The 20,940-nt window shown below is 40.6% G+C and overlaps 1 protein-coding gene across 3 annotated transcripts in view; it reads right to left on the reverse strand.

Annotated features, from left to right (window-relative positions):
- kif6 (kinesin family member 6) overlaps positions 1-15,701 on the reverse strand; it is a 79,487-nt gene extending 63,786 nt beyond the window's left edge. The window contains exons 1-7 of one of the 3 annotated variants that reach the window (XM_013271532.3): positions 15,511-15,646; positions 12,122-12,231; positions 9,549-9,623; positions 9,403-9,447; positions 7,488-7,572; positions 2,086-2,233; positions 1,811-1,920 (exon numbers count right to left, since the gene is read on the reverse strand). In XM_013271532.3, the coding sequence (XP_013126986.1) occupies positions 1,811-1,920; positions 2,086-2,233; positions 7,488-7,572; positions 9,403-9,447; positions 9,549-9,623; positions 12,122-12,231; positions 15,511-15,518 (581 nt within the window). In that variant the 5' untranslated portion in view covers positions 15,519-15,646. Of the gene's footprint in view, positions 1-1,810; positions 1,921-2,085; positions 2,234-7,487; positions 7,573-9,402; positions 9,448-9,548; positions 9,624-12,121; positions 12,232-15,510 lie in introns of all 3 variants that reach the window. The other 2 variants (XM_013271533.3, XM_005477498.4) reach the window with 2 other exon arrangements.
- Between the last annotated feature and the right edge of the window lie 5,239 nt (positions 15,702-20,940).

Here is a 20,940-nt window from a genome sequence, read left to right on the forward strand (position 1 = left end):
TGTACAAATACCTTTCCGCTAACAAGATAATGTGTTTATTCAGAGGACATCTGCAGGACAAAGTGGAAGAGCCTCGGGGACACATATAATAAGGAGAAGAGGACAGAGAAGAGGAGTGGGTCTGCAGCAGGATCGGGGAAGAGATGGAAGTTCTTCGCGGTCATGGGGTTTCTGGACCCCTTCCTCACCCCGCGGGAGACTAGCGGCAATATGGTGCTGACCGTGGAGAACTTCCCCCCCGAGGACCAGGGACAGCCCGGAGAGGCAGCAGGGGAGTGTCAGTCAGAAGGACAAGGTTTACAGTGAATTAATGTAGGCAGTTAATTTATGCATGTTGTCATATAGGAATATATTTTGTTTAGTAATAAAACAGTATACAGTGGTCCCGCTGTTCACCTGTCACATTTCGCTGATTTTTGTTATTGCACCGTACAGCTTTCAACAATGCGCATTGCATTCTGCAGCCTGATTGACAAATCTCCTCCGTGTCGTGTCTCCTGCGCTTGCCAAACTTATCATGTTTGGTTTTGATAACCATCACGTCCAATAGAAAAAACAGCACAAAAACACTCATAACTATGACCCTCATTCGGAGATACACACCTGCACCGCGAGGGAAAAAGGCGCACGAAAGTGGCGCGCAGACGGAGAAAAAGCACAGCATAATAAAACTTCCTCCCACATTCCTCCCACATTTCCGGTTCACGCGCGTTAAAATATGCAATTTTGACGCGCGATGGATTTTTCTTGGACACGCGTTGAGGTGCGAATGTGCACGCGTCAAATTAGGGGCGTTTGGGGCGTTTTCGCTCGCGTCTATCGCGTTCGGTGTGAACGCACCGTTAGATACACAGAAGGGTAATGAGGGAAGTGGACACACCTGGGGAGACAACTCTGACACAAATGAACAAGACACCACAGGGGAAGCAAAACTAAACACACTGAACATGGAAACAGAAGACTTTCAAAATAAAAGAGGAAACATGGAGAGACATGAACTGGGACATGCAAGCTTGACACAAGAGACAGAGAGAGGGAGCAAGAGAGGGACACAGAGGAGAGAAAATACAAACTAAAGAGAGAATACTGGGTCGCATACCTAGTCCCTGACAATGTGCTTCAATTTACATGGAATGAGCCAGGTACAATATTGTCACAACTACTGATAAGTCCTATCATTGGGTTCAATGGTAATACCCCAGAAGGTCCCACTAAAGGTAAAATAAAGTGAATGAATATAAATATTGTGTGTGACACAAACACAATAGGCAAAAGATTAAATGCCCAGACCAGCGTCTAGACAGACGGAAATTATGATTGCAAAGAAAGATGGACGCAAAGTAAAAAAGAGGATCACGATGGAAAGGAACGAACAAACAAGAAAACGGCTCTGAGTAAAGCAACAAAAGAGCTCATGAAACACTGCAAACAAGAGGCAGATGGACAAAAAAAGACCAGCTGCAATGACCAGCTTTGAAAAACTATTTATCCACATGACTCTTTTGCTCTCCTGCAGTCTGCCACCAGGTTGACCACATCCATTGCTGTCCCACAGCCTCATTATGTCAGCTGGCAGTTCATAGTGGGCTGCTAAACACTAGAGTCTCCATATTTCACCACACAATAACTGTGAGCCAGGCTGAGGTGGCTAAAACCGCAAGTGTTTAGGAGGATAATCAACCCAGCAGTTAGTGGACTTCACAACTTTATAATATGTGTATTTATCATGAAATTAAAGGTAAAATATACACCACATGACCCTAGTTGTTGACATGTGCAACAGCTTAAAAATAAGAAAATGGGCACTGACGGTAGGTCTTCCAGTCGAGATGCTTCATGTCGGGAGTCCAGAAGGTCGTATCCCATCTCATTGTAGATCTCCAGATAAGAGATATGTGTGGTATAAACCATGCTGCTGTCCTGTGGAGCACCAATAAATCACATAAAAGATTTACATATTTTTGACATTTTTCTGAAGCTAACAATAATAATAATAATAATAAGTACTCTGAAGAAAAAAAGATGATTGTTATGTTCTGTACATAATCAACTGAAAAACAGGCAGATGAACAACAGTTTGCTGACCTGGCTGAACCGTTCATATAGGTAGGAAAGGGTGCGAGGAATAATCCCACGATCACTGTACCGCTCAGCCCCTCCTGTGATGGTAAAGGTCTTCCCGCTTCCCGTCTGGCCGTATGCAAATACGGTGCCATTATATCCAGCCAACACACTGCAAAGACACCCACATTATTAGCACAGTTTTCGTGAATAATTCAAGCTATAGTGACAAAATAAAAGTACTACCCTGTAAAGGAACCAATAAATATCTATTACTAATGCCATGTTTATACTTTTCGAGTTGTGTTTGACTCCTTGCTCTAAAAGTTAAAGGCACACGAATACATAAACTCAGGTGACAAATTAAAGTAAAAGAAAGCTCCTTGGCATTGAATATATTCTTTCAAAACACATGATAGTGGTGGACAGTGCGCTCTACAATCTCCCAATAGATTCTTCATGTGATGAATATGAAGGCTGTCATTCACATCGAGGTAACTAAAACAGCTTTATCGAGTGAACTGAAGGGCCAAGTATAAGATGAATGAAAGCTGTATTTTGAACTGTAAATCATGCAAAGTTGCTCTAGTAGAGTCTAGCCATAAAAATATATTTCTGAATGACCAGAATAGGTCCACTTTTAAGTCTGGAAACAAGTGGCACAAACCTGTGAACAATACTTTTTCATTTTTAAAGAAAACTGTAACTTAGCCCAGTCCATCCTGTCCCACTGACGTGCTCTCACTTTTCCTTTATAATGAGCTCTGGAAGGAACAAGTCCACACTTCTATCTGCACTTGGGGCTTGGTACCCAGTGCAGAACAGAAAAGTGAACTGAACTCAAATTCCTTGTCTGTGTGCACAACTTGGCCAAATGTGGATGTTTCTAATTCTGATGGCCTTAAATTTTTAAAATTTTAGTAAACTGAGGTTATTGTTTTCACTTCCAGATGTGGCTGTGTTGCGCCTCTCTTGGACCTGGGCCCTTTGCAGCTGTACATAATATCAGCAGTAATGAACCTCAGTAATGCTCACAGTTATGCTTATCTTTTAACGGGTACACACAAACATGAGTAACATTTACTCCATCGTGGCTTCCTGCCACTGTTTTCCCATTAATTTTAGGGCCCAGTTTAAGTTTTATTATTTGTTTTTATAACTTTTAATAGATCAGCACCAACTTACAAATGTAAGCTGCTGACTGCAAAAGTCCCATTGAGGTCGGTGAGGTCAGTGGACCAGCTGCTCCTTGCAGTCCCTGAAGCTTGACTCAAAACTAGAGGTAAGAGTTTTTTCAGCCACAGTCCTCAGATTTTGGAATTATCTGACTTCCCACATTAGATGATCCCCTCATTTTTTGCTCCTTGCCTTTTAAGTCGGAATGAGAGTGGTGTCTTCTTGCCTTTTATTTCTTGTCATTTTCATTACTTTGCTTTGCTGTACTGTTTTGGTCCTATAAATAAAACTGGATTGGGTTCGACTTCCCTAAATGTCACCAGTTCTTGCTCATATGCCTCCAATGACATCAGCATTTTAAAACTGAAAAAGACCATTGACTGTACTCTTTAGCAGACACCAGAGGCCTTTGTTAATTGAATGTGACACTCCAAATCCACAGGAACGGATGGCGACGGCGAGCAGAGAACTGCGATGGCGACAGATATCTGCCGGTGAAGGAGGAATGTGTTGGAGTGACAGAAAGAGCCCAAAACCACTCAGCTGTAGCAGGTCCGGTAAATTTTGGTTTGGCACAGAAATGTCCTTCTGCACGTGCTCAGGGTCATGGAAACCAATGGTATTCAGCTCTGTCTGAATGAAATGAACTTCTAAAAATGATAGAGCTCACATGAGACAAAATTTATAGGCAAAACAAACTTTGTGTCTTCTTGGAAATAAACCAGCTAGTAATGGTAAAATGACAGAGGGGCCTCTGACACGCGAGCTTGGATCAAAGGTGTGGGTATCCTGTGTGCTCCTGACTCTGCCAATAGCGAGGAAAAAGGATATCTTTACACTATATTTTTCGAGATGAATTATAAACGAACTTAAGCCTCGCACTTATTCTAATGGTGTAGGCGAGCCAGGGTTTGAGCAGCGTGTGGGTTTCCTTCCCTGTGTTCCACACCCTGTACGAAAAGGGCGAGGGAAAAAACTGCATCTCAGTTAAAATAAAACACTGGGTCCACTTATGAGAACGGCGGTTGGTTGGTCAGCCAACGGGCGTCCATTTAATCTACTGTGAGTCATGGAAGTGATTGGCAGGCGGGGGGAAAAGACACAGGCTCAGTGTTTAGCTTAATGTCAGTACTAATGATGCGGCCTGGGCCCTGCCACTGAGGCTTGGGTGTTTCCCAATGCTTGTTCCTGTTTACACCTCAACTTTCCTGGAGATTGGAGAGTGATCGCTCAAAAGATCCTTGTTCTTTCTGTTGTTTAAATGCTGTGTGTCCAACCTCTTCAGGTGCAAAGATAAAACTGAAGAGACCCAAACTGAACTTCAACAGCAGGTTTCACAGCTTTGTGAAATAGATCACTGTCCTGATAGAGGGTTTGACGTGCCAGCACGACATCATTTCAATGGCTCGTCCCCTTGTGGAGCTATTAATGCTGGTTTGTTTTTAAACTACTGTGCTGGAGTTGAAATAACTGGTTCCAGTTACACCACAGCACAGACACAGACTTTAGTGCAAGTAAACGAGTTAGAGCTTTTGGCCAAACTTGAAGTGTGCCAAGTATGACAGAGCACCAACCAAAACAGCAACCTGACAGTTACTGCTAGCCGAGATGATAGGCAGCTGAGTTTTAGTGCAGCAACAGCAAAACTGCTGCAAATTCCTGAATGAAACAGAATAAGTTCAGAAGATATGTAGTGCTTTTGCAGATCTAACTTGTGTTTGTCACCACAACAGGTCACAAAGAGGGTCAGATCCCAACTCAATTCAGCTCAACTCCTTTTAAACAACTGATCACCATTTCTTAAATACCATTCATTGTTTTAACCATGACTATCAGCTTAATACCTTCATGTACATTTACTTCCTTTCCACTAGTGTTCCGCCTGTTTATCTCTTATATTTAGCTAAATATTTTGTTTGTGTCAAGGTCTGTGCATGCAGACCATGTGAAGGTTGAAGTGTGGACCCAAAAGCAGACACGCGAAAACAAAACATGATTTCCACGAAGAGTGAGCTGTTTATTAGAAACTGGGAAGCAAAAAAAAAAACGAAAGGCAGGAGAAAACAAACACAAAACTAACCTGAGCTTGACACATGACAAACAGACGACCAAACAACAAACAAAGGGAAACTAACAAAATATATACACAGAAAGTAACGAGGGAATGTGCAACAGGAGGGAAACACAGCTGGAACTAATCTGACATAACGAGACAGGGAGGAAGCAAAACTAAATACCCTCAACACAGAACATGGGACTATCAAAATAAAACAGGAAGCACGACAAATATGAAGACGAGGATTTAAACACGTGGGCTTAACACTTAGGCTGGGGGAGAAACAGCAATGGGAACATGACTGACTGGGGACACAGAGAGGGAACATGACAGTTTCTACTACTATAGTAAAAAAAAAAAAAAAGTAAAACCTTTTTCAATTCCAAGATATTTTCAGATCTGTTCAGATGGAACTTTGCAAACCTAAACCTGCCATATTCTTTTTAGAGAAAAGACGCTTTCTCCCTTCCAAACAACACATACTTGTTCAGTGTTGTTCAGTGTATTTCCATGAACTTTAACATTCAATTAACTGATATCTGTACAGTCTGAGTCAGCTTTGTGCGGTTTCTCTAAGCAAAACAAGAAGCTGAGCCTGGGGTTGTCCAGTGTCTTGAATGTTTTCCACTTGTGAATAATCTTTCTCACTGTAAAATGATAGACTTTGGAAATGGCATTATAACCTTTCCAAGACTGATGTGCAGCAGCATTTTTCTGAAGCCTGCATTACTCATTATGTTTACTGGACACCTGTTTTTAGTCAAATGCAATGTGTTTGTAATGTGCTTGTGCGCTGGATGCTCACATGCTGCTCAGACATACTTTTATGTACGTCTGAGTTGATGTTAGTGATTTATATTAGCAACCATTGTGCTGTCTTGCTCAGCCTTCATGCATTCATTATGCTGCTGTTTATGTTGTGTTTTCAATTAGTTGAAGTTACTTGTGTTCCTTTGGGAAACAGACCATGATGTGTTTTCAGGGACAACCGCATCGCCTGCTGGCTTGCTCAACATTTGACTTTTCTTTTGATGGTCTGTTATCTGTTGTATTAAGCATAGTGTTACTCTTCGAGATCCAGAAAATGTCAAGCTTCACAGGGAAGAGCTGTGACTGAGATAGACAGGCACGTTGTCAGGTGGTAATTGGGGGAGCACTTTATTTGTTTTAGTTTGAATTTTATTGGCAAGGCACACATTTAGAGTTTTTTTAATAATTTAATTGCGGTGGATTAAAATTGTAATTTAATTTTAATAATTGTGCAAACTTATTTTGCACTGTGGTCTGAACTGATTAATGACATTGACTTTACTTTCTGTGGTCGTTGGTCACCACATCAATGCTAGCTTCCTGGGTAGATGGCCTTTTTCTATTAACATTACCATTTAGCTCAGTGGGTGAGCAGGCGACCACATGCCGCATGGCCAAAAAGCAGCGGCCCGGGTTCAAGTCCGACAGCTAAGGAATAACTAGTTGGAATAAAGCCATGTCTTCACATTAAGTTAGTTGTTAAACAAAGCCCTCACTGTCTTGTTTTTTTAATATACATCTGTAGGTTTACTGTACATATATGGAAAGAATACTGTGATAGATTGAGATGATTCTTTGTGTTTTTTTGCATACTTGTAAAAGCCAGCAAGTCACATTAGCTGGGAAAAAAGTTTTTAAATCTTTTTTTATGTTATTGATACAATTTTATGTCCCAGCGATCACTTAAATTGCCAACTGGTTCTCCACCTATTCATTCAGGAATGGAGGGCAGTCAACTTAACCCAAAATAACTGCCGAGGGGTGTTGCCAACATCAAATTAAAGACTAAACAACTAAAAGATGCTAACCTGAAACTGATACAGCAACACAAAGTCAGGCTGTGACTGCAACTTTTTAACTTGATTTTTACCATATGCAAGAACATAGAGGAAACTGTCGAAAGGTTGCGTGGGGAGAGCAACCTAATAACCTGTGTGAGTCAGGTCAAATACATCCACATCCTTAGTCAACCAATCCAGACATCTGACTGTGCTGTTTATATGTCTGCTAATGGCAAAGATAATTCAAAGCACTTGTGGGAGTCCATAAATAGCTTCTATTGTGATTAAGACCAGTGATGGTAGGAATTAAACTGAGACAGGACAGGGTTCGACAAGGAGAGGAAGAATCTTGTTCACATAACAATAACAGCAGCATAACTTGCATTTGATGACAGGAAATTCCAAGTAAATTCCATCTTGTGTGCTGTTTTTCTGTGTTGAATGTCAGCGCGGGCAGGGGGTAAAGCTCTGTAAGACACAGCGTGTATTTAGAGGTCTTAAAGGAGCAAGAAACTGCAGTTTATCACTGAGGTACCATTCTGCACTGTGGGAGATGACGAAATGGTCTATAAAGTCAACAAATAGGGTTATTTCATGAATGCATGATCGTTTTTTAAATTAAAGCCTGATATGAGATAATCCTTTTTTTCCAGTTATTTTATTTTTACTGACTTCTATTTAGCTGTTTTTCTTCTTTCTTTATCAGTTACTTTATCTAAGCCTTAATACTTACGACTACTATCCTTTAAAAATGGTATCAAAGTACATTTTTAAATACACCTTTTTTTTTTTTTTTTACAAAAATACTCAATAACATTCATATAATAAGTGTCTCTTACTGTACACGTACATTGTACATATACTACATAGTCTTACTATGTAGTACTATCTTAGAACTCACAAATAACAACACATAAAAAAATATTCGGTCAAAATCAGACATGGGTTTATGTGTGTGTGTCTGAAAAAAAATTCAGCTGATACTATGTATCAGTCTTAAAAATCCTATACTGGTCGGGCTCTACTCTGTTCTGCTACTTAAGCTTTATTTTTAAGAAGTTATTGGAATGTATATTAGCTTACTGGATTAGCATTTGACCTCCACTTAAGGTAACCTTACTCTAGGTTGTTTCAGGCTACACGATTTGAGTTACCTTGGCTACTAAAATAGCTGAGCCTAAAACGGTAATCGCTAATTAATCCAAGGGAATTGAATAGTGCAGGTAAAATAATTAGCTCTGCTGACAAATGCCTTGTTCTATGAATCCTGTCTTCAACATTGGAGTCAAAATGAAAATGAATCAGCTACAGTTTACAGTAAAGCTCTGTACTGTGGCTTGAAAATGCTCTCACATTCATGACGGCACAGTGTGCCATCTTGCCTGCCAGTTCCATCCACTTAGTGGTTTAAGTATGTAAAGCATGCCAAAAATCACAGACACCCTTCATTTACATCTTAAGCCCTACTCACTTCCTGTCAACAAGGCCCGCTGAAGCCTGTGTGGTCTCAGTGTGCAGAGAGGAACACTGCATAGGACAGGTGGACAGCGATGGCTGCGGTTTCAAAGTTAGCTGTATGCTATATACTGCATACTTGTATATCAGCGCAATGGTAAAATGACAACAAAGTCTACTTGGACACGATGAAGATATGAATACCAGATAGATGCCAAGTTACAACTATCTAACTGCCGCCTTGTTGACTGCCATTGCAATATAAATGCTATATATCGTTGCTTTGTACCATTAAGTGATTAACACCTAGTTCATCCTGTCACTTTCACAAACAGCAGCATGCACCAAATGTGACATCAAACAAAGAATAAGAAGACGGGCATAATGAAGAGGGGTATAATCGGGTCAGTTTTTTACCAGTGTTACAATGATTTCTCAGCACAGAGACACAGAAATTCTTGAGTAGAGCGACAGTGGCGCTACAACAGCTTGAAAAGATGAGAATTAAAAAACTGATCCTTGCTGGCAATCAGCATTTTCATAAGATTATATAGCAATAGATAGATAAGCAATATGTTGTAACGTAGCTACACTACATTAACCTGATGGTTTAGTTATTTCACAATATTAGCACATAAAATCATTTGAAAATGGTCAATTCAGCCAACTTTATCCATTCAAGGAAGTATGCTGCTTTGTGAGATAACTTGAAATTTGTGTATGTTAGCAGGCAAGCTACTGTTGGTTAAGATTAGGTAAAAGAAAAACAGCGTGTGATTGGATTTGTTCCAAAAAACCAAACAATCCCTCCATGAAGTGAATATCCTGCTGATATCTTCTCACTTAGAGTGCCAAAGAAGGTCTCACTTTTGTAGGTTAATTTACAGTCTGTAAATAACATAGTAGGAAAAAAAAATTATACATTAAAATAATTACCTAATTAACCTTTAATAACTTTCTTTAGAGTGCCACGTCCACTTAGAGTTTACCTGTCTGCAACTGGTTTGGCGATGTTTTCAAATATCTCTTCTTGTTTGGCGACCCGATCGAACACTTTCTGGAACCTGAAAAAAGTGAGAGGTAAAAAAGGTGTTACCACCATAATACACTTGACAAAACAGATATTTAATCCACTGTTTAACCCCGAGTCTAATATAGGCAGAGTTGTGAAAAAACTATTTGTCTTCCTGAGTTCTAAGTAAGGGGAAGACAATTATCTAAACCTTTGTTAGATCATAAATTTATCTGATTAATCACAGTTTTTGGGAAAGTTAAATTCAGTTTCACTAACCACTCACAGGCCTGATTACTGCCCGACTTGTTGAATTAAGAAATCACTTAAATAGAAGTTGTCTGACAAAGTGAAGTAGGCTATCTATAAGTCGGAAGAAAACTTAAAACAGAGATGAACCATCCCAGGATTGGCCATCCTACCAAAATTACTCAAAATCGATGACTCACCCAGGAGGTCACAAAAGAACCCAGATCATTATTATAAGAACTGCAAGCCTCACTTGCCTGAGCTAAGGTCATAATTCAACAATAAGCAAGAGACTGTGCAAAAATGGCCTCCATGGAAAAGGCGAAAACTACTGCTGACCACAAAGAACACAAAGACTCGTCTCACATTTGCCAAAGCACATCCTGATGATCCCAGAGACTTTTGGAAAAACATTCTGTGGACTGACGAGAGAAATGCCAAACCTTTTGTGCTGTTACATCTGATGTAAAAGGAGCACAACATTTCATAAAAAGAACTGCTGCTTTGTTGCTTCTCTACGACTTGCCATAATTGCTGAAACCTTGAATTCCGTGCCCTGAAGCAAACAGGCACAGGTACATTCAGATAGCTTTTTCTCTCTTAATAAATGAAACCAGCATTTTGTATATATATTGTTGACTAATATAAAAAAAATAATAATCTGAAATATGTAAATGTGACAACAGAAACACAAACACAAGAAAGCAGGAACTTGTGCTGTATATGTTGCTGGTACATCTGGGGTCATGTACCCACAGCAGAACTGAATAAGCACAAAAAGCAGCAAGAATTTAGTTTCCTGAGTGGAAGAGGAGGAGTTTGGTCATTCTGTTTTCTAAAGTAGTCACAGCCCGTCATGTTTTATCCCACAGTAAGATGAGAGAGATGAAGCGAGGAATCCGCCCAGGAAGGTTGTTAAATGTGGAAATTTTATTTCTATAAGGGCACAAGGGAACCTCCACAGGCTATTATAAGACTGTGTGGTTTTCAAGGCTTCTGAGTGTCCAGTGCTGTCTGACTCCCCAACTGTGAATTTAGGGCTTGGAAGCGTGGCATGAGCCCTGCCCAGAGGGTATATAAGGCTGCAGCTTTCACTACCAGCATTAAACAGATGTTCTGGCTCTTCACTGACAGGACTGGGGGATGAATTATTCACGGGAAAGTTCTTGTGCAACATTAAGAGCTTGAATTCTGTGTGTTGTCTTTATTCACACGATCTATTTCAATTTTTTTTCTTCTTGGACATTTTTAATGTCATGCTCTTACTTCAGACTGTAGCTTATTTGACTTTTATTACAGACACAACCAAGCAGTAATGTCTACGTTTAAAAATGAAGCCACTGTGGAAATGACAAACTCTCCAGGTCTTCTAATGTCCCCTTGAGGCTGAACCCCATAGACTCCAATGTTAAATTGCCAGCGTTATAGCAGCAATAAACTCTCTATGTCATAGCTTTAATGTTTTTTTTACAAGTAGATATGTACTTTTGCCTCCACTATTATTTTCCATTGGGCTGCCTCTGCTTATGGATCTGCATATTTGATTTGGTACAGATTTTATGGTATTGAAAACGGGGGTCTAGTTCTTTTAAAAAATTTGCAGTATTAGGAGCTAAAAGGTCGATATGACCATAGACTGCATATGAAAGATGGAAATTTTTTGGTTTGCGCTTTTGGGTCTGAAAAGTGAAATGTGTCAAGCCTGCATTCTTTCTAATGTCCAGCAGGGGGTGACTCCTCTGGTTGTAAAATATATTGTAGTCTGTGAAAAAAGGCTTTGGCTGGATTTTTTTCCAATGACATCAATAAACTATTTCCTCATGGTTTTACTTGCTAGTTTCAAGCCTTATGGGCTATACACCCAGTAGAGTCACGTATGATTGACAAGTCGCTATTTTATGAGCACAAAGTGCGCCTATTTTTGCAAAGGGTGAGCAGATTCGCCCCTCCTTTATCACATCCAGTTTCAAAGCACAAAGACAGGTGATGTCAGGGTGGCTACATTCATTTTTTTAGCTCTCTAAGCTTCACTGAACTGACCTCTCGATTTGTGCTATTTGCGCTGGTCGTGCCTTTTAATGCAACTACATGACAAATAACATGGGTTGCATTTGTTAGTTGTACTTAGAGTCACCCAGGGCACACTTGGATTTTACTTAGCACTAAGCAGCTGGTTTCTGTGTCTATAAATGCAGCTTCCTAAACAAGCTATCTAGCTTTATTTAATAACTTAGCACTTCACCCATTCTTGTTCAAAGAAAGACCCTAAACAATACCAGTTGATCTCTGGCTGTCACATACCTGAAGTTGTAGCATTCTCTCTTGTTGTTAACAAAGCCATCAGCCAGGTCCTTGGGCACAAAAAACTCCAGAGAGGCACCTGTCTGGTTCTCATTGTCCACAGAGTACACCTGAGGGAGCCAGAGACAACAGCAGAGTCAGTTTTATAGAGCAGAGGAAGGCCTAAAGACTTCCATATAATACCACAGGACTATGCAGTTGGATTATAAGCACAGGCAGCTATGTTCCACACAGGAATTCATAGTCTTCTATATGTTTCAGTGTGCATGCTGTTATGGTATGTGGAGCCATACATGCGGCCCAAGTTAAACACAAAGACAATATATCATGTTAGGTCTAAAATATAAGTTTAGACGTTTTGTGGCTTGGGTATTGCAAGCCCTGAAAATGAAAGGATGGAGTTTATGGCGCTCATATCCTGTGGAAACAAATAGAACTGAACAAGCAATCATGATCAGCATATAGTGTTGGCAAGCCCTGCAAAATCACCTCTACTAACCCAAGCTGAAGCCAAAGCCCTGCCTCAGGGGAGGCGAGGAAAAACGGCACAACATTAAACCAATATAGAGCATTTAAAGTGAGGTCAGTCGGGTCAGCCTAAACACTCCCACCATTCGCTTTTCAGCTTCGAGCTTCGACATATGTTCTGGCATATGTTTCCAATGGACACTGATGCAATTACAAGTCCCTGAGGTTGCAGGAATAAAAGATAAGACCTAAATAACTGGATTGTTTTTCACTGTCACTCCGCCTGCAGTACTGCCTCTTCCATGTGCCAAACCTCAAAAAGCCCCTAGGAGGTAGCTGTTCTCGTTTCACTGTGGGTGCCACAGAAAACCTTAAAGAAATAGGCTTATTTGTTTCCACCAGCTGCTGTGCTCACACAATAAAACAAGGAGAAGAAAATGCTTTTCCCAGGAGTGCAATGACTATCATTTCCTACTCTTTTTAATTAGTTAAACATTTTATTTGTGGATTAGATCTATCTATCTATCTGTCTATCTCTGTATATAAATATATGTGTGTGTACATGTATATATATATATATATATATATGTATGTGTGTGTGTGTGTGTGTGTGTGTGTGTGTGTGTGTGTGTGTGTGTGTGTGTGTGTGGCATTCATCTCACAGCAGGTGTGTACTTCATTGCAAAATAACTCCAAGTGAGTTGGCTGATTATACCTTTTGGTTCATAATTTCATGTTTCATGATGCTGAGTCTGAAGCTCTCGGCAAAAAGATTATAAAGATATAACATCATTACTTAGAATGATTGTAATAATGAGTTTTTATATCCATATGTTTGAAAAAGCCACCCTCGTTGGAAATTCCTTCTAAAAACTAGTGAGTTTTGTGGACTTGGAGAGGGCTTTGGAGGGTATCATGCGGAGGGTATCAGTCTCTGTGATCTCAGGACCAATGACCTCCAGTTTGCACTGTGGCAGTTTGTTGTTTCAGTTATTTCTGTGCATTATGTTCACATCAATATTGTTATATAGCGCTGAACTAATCTAAACAACAAACTTTACACATACTGTTTCATTAGTTCCAAATATTAAACATACAATATTTGGATATTCTGTTTCACAGCTAGAACTCCAAACACAGAATCGTTTTCTATATGTAGTTTTTATTCAGTTGTTTATGCTGCAAGTCGAGTTTACGTGTGTAGGCTTTTATTGTGAAAGGCAAGACCAGGAAGAAGCCCTCTTGCACATGTGTAGAACAAATAGGATTTCCGGTAGGAATAGAGCTGCAACAGGCCCACAAGCTTCAGGTGTTTTTGCAACCTTTGCTATGAGGCCTCACATGCTCAGGGACTTCCATCAGGGCACCACCTGATACTGTTCACCACCTGGTACAGGGATGCTGAGGCCCTAGAGAGGCTGGTGTGAATGGCACAGCACAGCAGCGCTGCCTGGCCTGCACCCAGCTGAGCCTCGGGAAGTCACTGAGAGCCACAAAGGACTCAACTCATCCAAACAGCAGCCTGTTGTCCTCCCAGTGCCCTCCGGCAGGGGATTCAAGATCCATAAATCACATGGGAACAGAGTGATGATCAGTTTTATCCCCACCCCACGAGACTAGTCAATAAAAGACAAACACAAACATACACACAGACAAGTGCAACCTAACTTCTGGGTACTAATTCCTTTTATAAAACATAATCATTATCATATATTCATCTATTTTGTGAGAAAAAAAAAGTGTTTTCTTTATTAAATTTTACTGGTGTTTCCATGCAATTCAAGGTTATTATAGTGAACTAAAACTAAAAGGAAGTGTAAAAAACTTTCTGGTTCACTGCACCAGGAATACAAAAGTATTATCTTGAATAATTCATGATTTCACTGCTACTTTTACACTTCCAGAGCCATCCAGAGGGCCGAACTGGACCCTTTGGGCCTGTTACGGTGCCAGCTAGAAAGTTAAAACCAGTTCTAGTTCTAAACAATTTGTTTGAAACACAAAGATGTAAAAATCTTATTACTGTTATTAAGTTTAGTATCTTTCCTGCTGTGTTATCTGAATTGTAATAGGCATCTGCATACAGTAAAGACAGAAATCAGGAGAAATCTATGCATTTTTCTGCTCAGTGCATATCCACAAATGTTTTAATATTCTAAAACAGATGAAACCCCAGTTAATGCTTCTCTTTTAACTTCCTTTTGCTCTGGCTGAAACATTTTTGGCGAGTATATCTCTGTTGGAAAATCTTGTTTATGTTTTTTAAAACATTTTTTAAAAATAATAAATAAGGCCTTTTCCCGATTTCATTATGTATGTGGTTGATTTGTCCACAGTGCACAGTCTCATGTCTGTAACAGTTTTTCCATCCAAAATTTTGAATGTATTAACGCTCAGCAGCTTCATAGATCCATATGTATGTAATTACACAAACACAGTCCCCGTTGATTTACATAGAGAAGATTAGACCTAAAGATAAAATACTATCTATTTTTTACACCTGACAGAGGTGAACTGTTACACAGAGAGTTCGAGTCATAACACTGGATTAAGGATTAAACTACTTCCCAAATATGTCACTAAACTTACCCAGTGAGTTTTTTCTTCTTTCTTTGTATCTATCCACCTTACTGGAGTCTCTGATTTCCTTTAGTTTGCCTGCTGTGTGCAGTAACAACACTGTCGCTCAGTTGTTCTCCAGGTCTCTCAGACTGTTTTGTTTCTTTTCTGGTTCATTTATTGGACTCTACTCCACTAATATAAAAGTAATATATAGGTTTAGGTTAGTGAAAAAAAAGTGTAGTAGATAAGACTTGATAATCTAATGTAAGGCCTTGTTTAAGCAAAAGGATGTGGCACAGATATATTTATTGTTTATATCCAGAGTTGTGTTGGACTAAATGTTACTGTGAGGCACTTACCGCCACATTTTTCTTGGTGGGTTTAATGCGAGCGAATATCTGAATCGTCTGTTTCACCATTTTTTCCTCCCGGTAAAATGAAACTAAACCGGTTTGTTTTCCTTACAGCCAGGTAGCTATCTGGCTAACTTTAGCATCACGGTCCTGCTGGCAGGAGTTTGTTGTATCTGGTTGCTAGGCAACTGTGTTCCGCCAACGAAGATCGTGTGTTCATGTCAAGATGGCCCCTTGAAGTAAATTTTGCAGACTGGTAGTTTTAATTAGTTTGACTTTGAAACAGTTTACATTTTTGAATCAGTAACACAATATATAATTCTTGGTCTTTTCAGATAGTTATACAAGAAGTGTAACCACAAACAAAGAGTCAGGCGGCTAAGAATAGGTGTTATTGTAGTGCACAGTGTCGTGGATGAATATATTAGGTGACACAGACACAGGTAAAAACAAACAGGGATTCACAGCTGTGCCATTTTGCTCTGATGCTTCTTATTCTCCTCTAAGAATGCGTTTTGTATATACAAGACAAAAGGTTGGCGCAGGTTCAGTGACTCATTCATTGGGCATACTGACAGAAGTGTATTCAGCACTGTTGGCACTCCCCACACATAAGGCCGACGGCTCTTAGTCACAATGCAAATAGGTGTGACCGCAGTTGCCCAGTCTGGCAGTTATAGATTTATAAAGAGGAAATAGGAAGTAATCATAAAGCTGCATTGCATTTTTTTTACTTTACACATAAACAAAACATGACCAGAAGTAGCAGCAAATCATAGCATTTCACTAACTTTTCTTTGATCCACCACAGACCAGATTCTTTCGGAAATGAAAGATCAGAGAAACCAGAGTGTGTTAAAATGAGAAATGTGAGCAACCACACTGCTGCAGTTTTCCCACTGTGTGTTTTCAGCTACAAAGAAGTCAAATACAGCTACTATACCTGGTGTGTATAGCAGTCTATACAGGCAAAGATATACTGCATCTCTTTATGTAAGCTTTGCAGGTTAACTTTTATTGCTGTGGTTGGAATTTTTTGCTTGGTGTATAGTTAGTGACTGTGAATAAGTACAAGATCTTCTCTCTAATGGAAACTCATGAGAAACACAGATTTGCTTATCAGCTGGGTTTCAGTGTGCTGCGGGTCTCTCTTTTTGAGAAAGTGGGTATGAGACGGGTTGATGGTAGCTGAGCAGCTGTCTCCGGTTTCAGTCTATATGTGTCCTTCTGTTTGTGGTATTTCACCTGAACCCTGAATGTTCATCCAAATATAGCCTACCAGGAGGCTGACCCAGAAGCTGCACAGCAGACGGGCTATCAGAGACTGGTGGTAAAGCAGGATTAAATGAGATCATTTCAGATTTAACTCCTGGTTTTTAGTGTTAAAAAAGTGGTACTTATTTATCAGGTTAGAGATCAACAAAATCACCGCCTACAGATCAGTCAGATCTCTGGAAATAGTGAAACCCCTGTACATGAATCAGGGGTTGAATCATATGAGGGTGTAAAGTATTTTTCTTTTATCTTAGTAGTAACTTTATCCCTGTTTTTTTCCTGCTGACTGCAAACTAAAAAACTGTGTTGCTCTATAAGCATTAATATACAGGGTGGGCCATTTATATGGATACACCGTAATAACATGGGAATGGTTGGTGATATTAAAGTCCTGTTTGTGGCACATTAAGATAAGATAAGATAAGATAAGATAAGATAAGATAAGATAACCTTTATTAGTCCCACACGTGGGAAATTTGTTTTGTCACAGCAGGAAGTGGACAGTGCAAAAGTTGTGAAGGAAAAATTAGAATAAAATAAGATAAGAATAAATACAGTACACAACTGTACAGAATAGAATAAAATAAAATACTATATACAGTAGAATAAAATAGAATAAAATATACAATAAGATAAAAATAGAATACAAATGCTATATACAACTGAGTAAAAATACAACGATGCCAGAAAGGATTATTGCACATTAGTATTATTGCACATGTGTGGATGTGTGTGTTAGATCAGTCAAAGTCTTTATTGTGGAGTCTGACAGCAGTGGGGAGGAAAGACCTGCGAAATCTCTCTGTCCCACACCGTGGGTGCCGCAGTCTCCTACTGAAGGAGCTGCTCAGTGCTGTCAGAGTCTCATGCATGGGGTGGGAAATGTTGTCCATCAGGGATGACAGCTTAGCCACCATTCTCCTGTCACTCACCACCTCCACTGGGTCCAGAGGGCATCCTAGAACAGAGCTGGCCCTTCGGATCAGCCTGTTCAGTCTCTTCCTGTCCCCAGCAGAGATGCTGCCGCCCCAGCAGACCACACCATAAAAGATGGCTGAGGCCACCACAGAGTCATAGAAGGTCTTCAGGAGTGGGCCCTCCACTCCAAACGACCTGAGTCTCCGCAGCAGGTACAGCCTGCTCTGCCCTTTCCTGTAGAGGGCGTCTGAGTTATGAGTCCCGTCCAGTTTGCTGTTCAGATGAACACCAAGGTACCTGTAGCTGTCCACAGCCTCGATGTCCATACCTTGGATGTTCAGTGGTTGCAGTGGAGGATGTTTGTGCCCGCGGAAGTCTACCACCAGCTCCTTGGTTTTACTGGCGTTGATCTGGAGGTAGTTCAGCTGGCACCAGTCCACAAAGTCCTGAGTCAGTCCTCTGTACTCCTTGTCGTCCCCATCAGTGATGAGGCCGACTATTGCAGAGTCATCAGAGAACTTCTGCAGGAAGCACTGGGTGGAGTTGTGGGAGAAGTCTGCAGTGTAGCTGGTGAAGAGGAACGGAGCCAGAACCGTTCCCTGTGGGGCCCCTGTACTGCAGACGACCCTGTATATGTGAGGGGGGCAAACTCCTCAAGATGGGTGGTGACCATGGTGGCCATTTAGAAGTCGGCCATCTTGGATACAACTTTTGTTTTTTCAATAGGAAGAGGGCCATGTGACACATCAAACTTATTGGTAATGTCACAAGAAAAACAATGGTGTGCTTGGTTTCAACGTAACTTTATTCTTTCATGAGTTATTTACAAGTTTCTGACCACTTATAAAATGTGTTCAATGTGCTGCCCATTGTGTTGGATTGTCAATGCAACCCTCTTCTCCCACTCTTCACACACTGATAGCAACACCGCAGGAGAAATGCCAGCACAGGCATCCAGTATCCGTAGTTTCAGGTGCTGCACATCTCGTATCTTCACACCATAGACAATTGCCTTCAGATGACCCCAAAGATAAAAGTCTAAGGGGGTCAGATTGGGAGACCTTGGGGGCCATTCAACTGGCCCACAACGACCAATCCACTTTCCAGGAAACTGTTCATCTAGGAATGCTCGGACCTGGCACCCATAATGTGGTGGTGCACCATCTTGCTGGAAAAACTCAGGGAACGTGCCAGCTTCAGTGCATAAAGAGGGAAACACGTAGCAATTTCAAATATCCAGTGGCCTTGAGGTTTCCATTGATGAAGAATGGACCCACTATCGTTGTACCCCATATACCACACCAAACCATCACTTTTGTTGTTCCAACAGTCTTGGAGGGATCCATCCAATGTGGGTTAGTGTCAGACCAATAGCGGTGGTTTTGTTTGTTAACTTCACCATTCACATAAAAGTTTGCCTCATCACTGAACAAAATCTTCTGCGTGAACTGAGGGTCCTGTTCCAGTTTTTGTTTTGCCCATTCTGCAAATTCTGTGCGCCGATCTGGGTCATCCTCGTTGAGATGCTGCAGTAGCTGGAGTTTGTAACGGTGCCATTTGTGAGTAGCTAATATCCGCCGAAGGGATGTTCGACTAATGCCACTCTCCAGTGACATGCGGCCAGTGCTACGCTGTGGGCTCTTGCTGAATGAAGCTAGGACAGCCACTGATCTTTCTTCATTAGTGACAGTTTTCTTGCGTCCACATTTTGGCAAATCCAACACTGAACCAGTTTCACGAAACTTAGCAAGCAGTTTGCTAACTGTAGCATGGGAGATGGGTGGTCTCGTAGGGTGTCTTGCATTGAAATCTGCTGCAACAACCCGGTTACTGCGTTCACCAGATATCAACACGATTTCGATCCGCTCCTCACGTGTTAACCTCGTCGACATGTCAATGGCTGTGAACAAAGAGAAACTTGTAAATAACTCATGAAAGAATAAAGTTACGTTGAAACCAAGCACACCATTGTTTTTCCTGTGACATTATCAATAAGTTTGATGTGTCACATGGCCCTCTTCCTATTGAAAAAACAAAAGTTGTATCCAAGATGGCCGACTTCTAAATGGCCACCATGGTCACCACCCATCTTGAGGAGTTTGCCCCCTCACATATACTAATGTGCCACAAACAGGACTTTAATATCACCAACCATTCCCATTTTATTACGGTGTATCCATATAAATGGCCCCCCCTGTGTAATCCTAATCCATGGTACCTATTTGTACTTGCACACCTTATATCCAGTTTGCACAGAGTATATATTTAGGCTTGAATTTTTATAATTCTTTTTACTCTCTTTTAGAAAACAAAAAAGAAAACAAAGAAAACAACAACAACAACAAAGCTGGAGCTGAAAGAATAAAAATATGCCTATTTATCTCTAAATATTGATTTAAGCAATTTGTCAGATTCTCTGATGATAAGTCTGTTCACTTGTAAAGTACAGCTGGTATTTTCTACCTCACTTCAAATAGGCTAAACTTTATTAATATGGCAGGGCTTACTGATATAGTAGAACCTTTCCGGCTTTACTGGAAATGCACACACATACTGTATTCATGAAGTGCTTTTAATGCCTTTCCCTTCACACACTTGCACTCTGCTGCTTTGTCTCCAGCATTTGAATTCCTTTCAGACTGTATTGTGTGTTTAAACTGTTCATACTTTTCTAAGATCTTCCTTTGTAAAAACTGCAGCTCTGCTGCCAGTAGACCTGTCCGTGCTTATGATTGGTTACGTACTTCTAACTCTGCCTCTTTCACGTGGGAAGCTATGGATTGACTTGTTGAGTTGATAAACACCTTCACATGACCTCTTAGCCTGATTCCTTATTTGTGAAGCCAAATATGGAAAAAAAAGTTTGCTGAACATGTTTCATAGTACATAGTTCAGTGAGATCTGACTGATATCCTAGTGAGGGTATACACTATATTGCCAAAAGTATCCACTCACCCATCCAAGTCATTGAATTCAGGTGTTCCAATCACTTCCATGGCTACAGGTGTGTAAAATCACGCACCTAGGCATACAGACTGCTTCTACAAATATTTGTGAAAGAATTCTAGTGTCGTAATGACAACGTCTCACCTGTGAAGTGACTGAGCATGTAAAATCACAGAGTGGGGTCAGCGGATGCGCATGTTGTGCGAGGTTGACAACTTTCTGCAGAGTCTCCAAACTTCATATGACCTTCAAATAAGCTCAAGAACAGTGTGTAGAGAGCTTCATGAATTGGTTTCC

This window comes from Oreochromis niloticus, linkage group LG19 (genome assembly GCF_001858045.2).
Source record: "Oreochromis niloticus isolate F11D_XX linkage group LG19, O_niloticus_UMD_NMBU, whole genome shotgun sequence".
NCBI lineage: Eukaryota > Metazoa > Chordata > Actinopteri > Cichliformes > Cichlidae > Oreochromis > Oreochromis niloticus.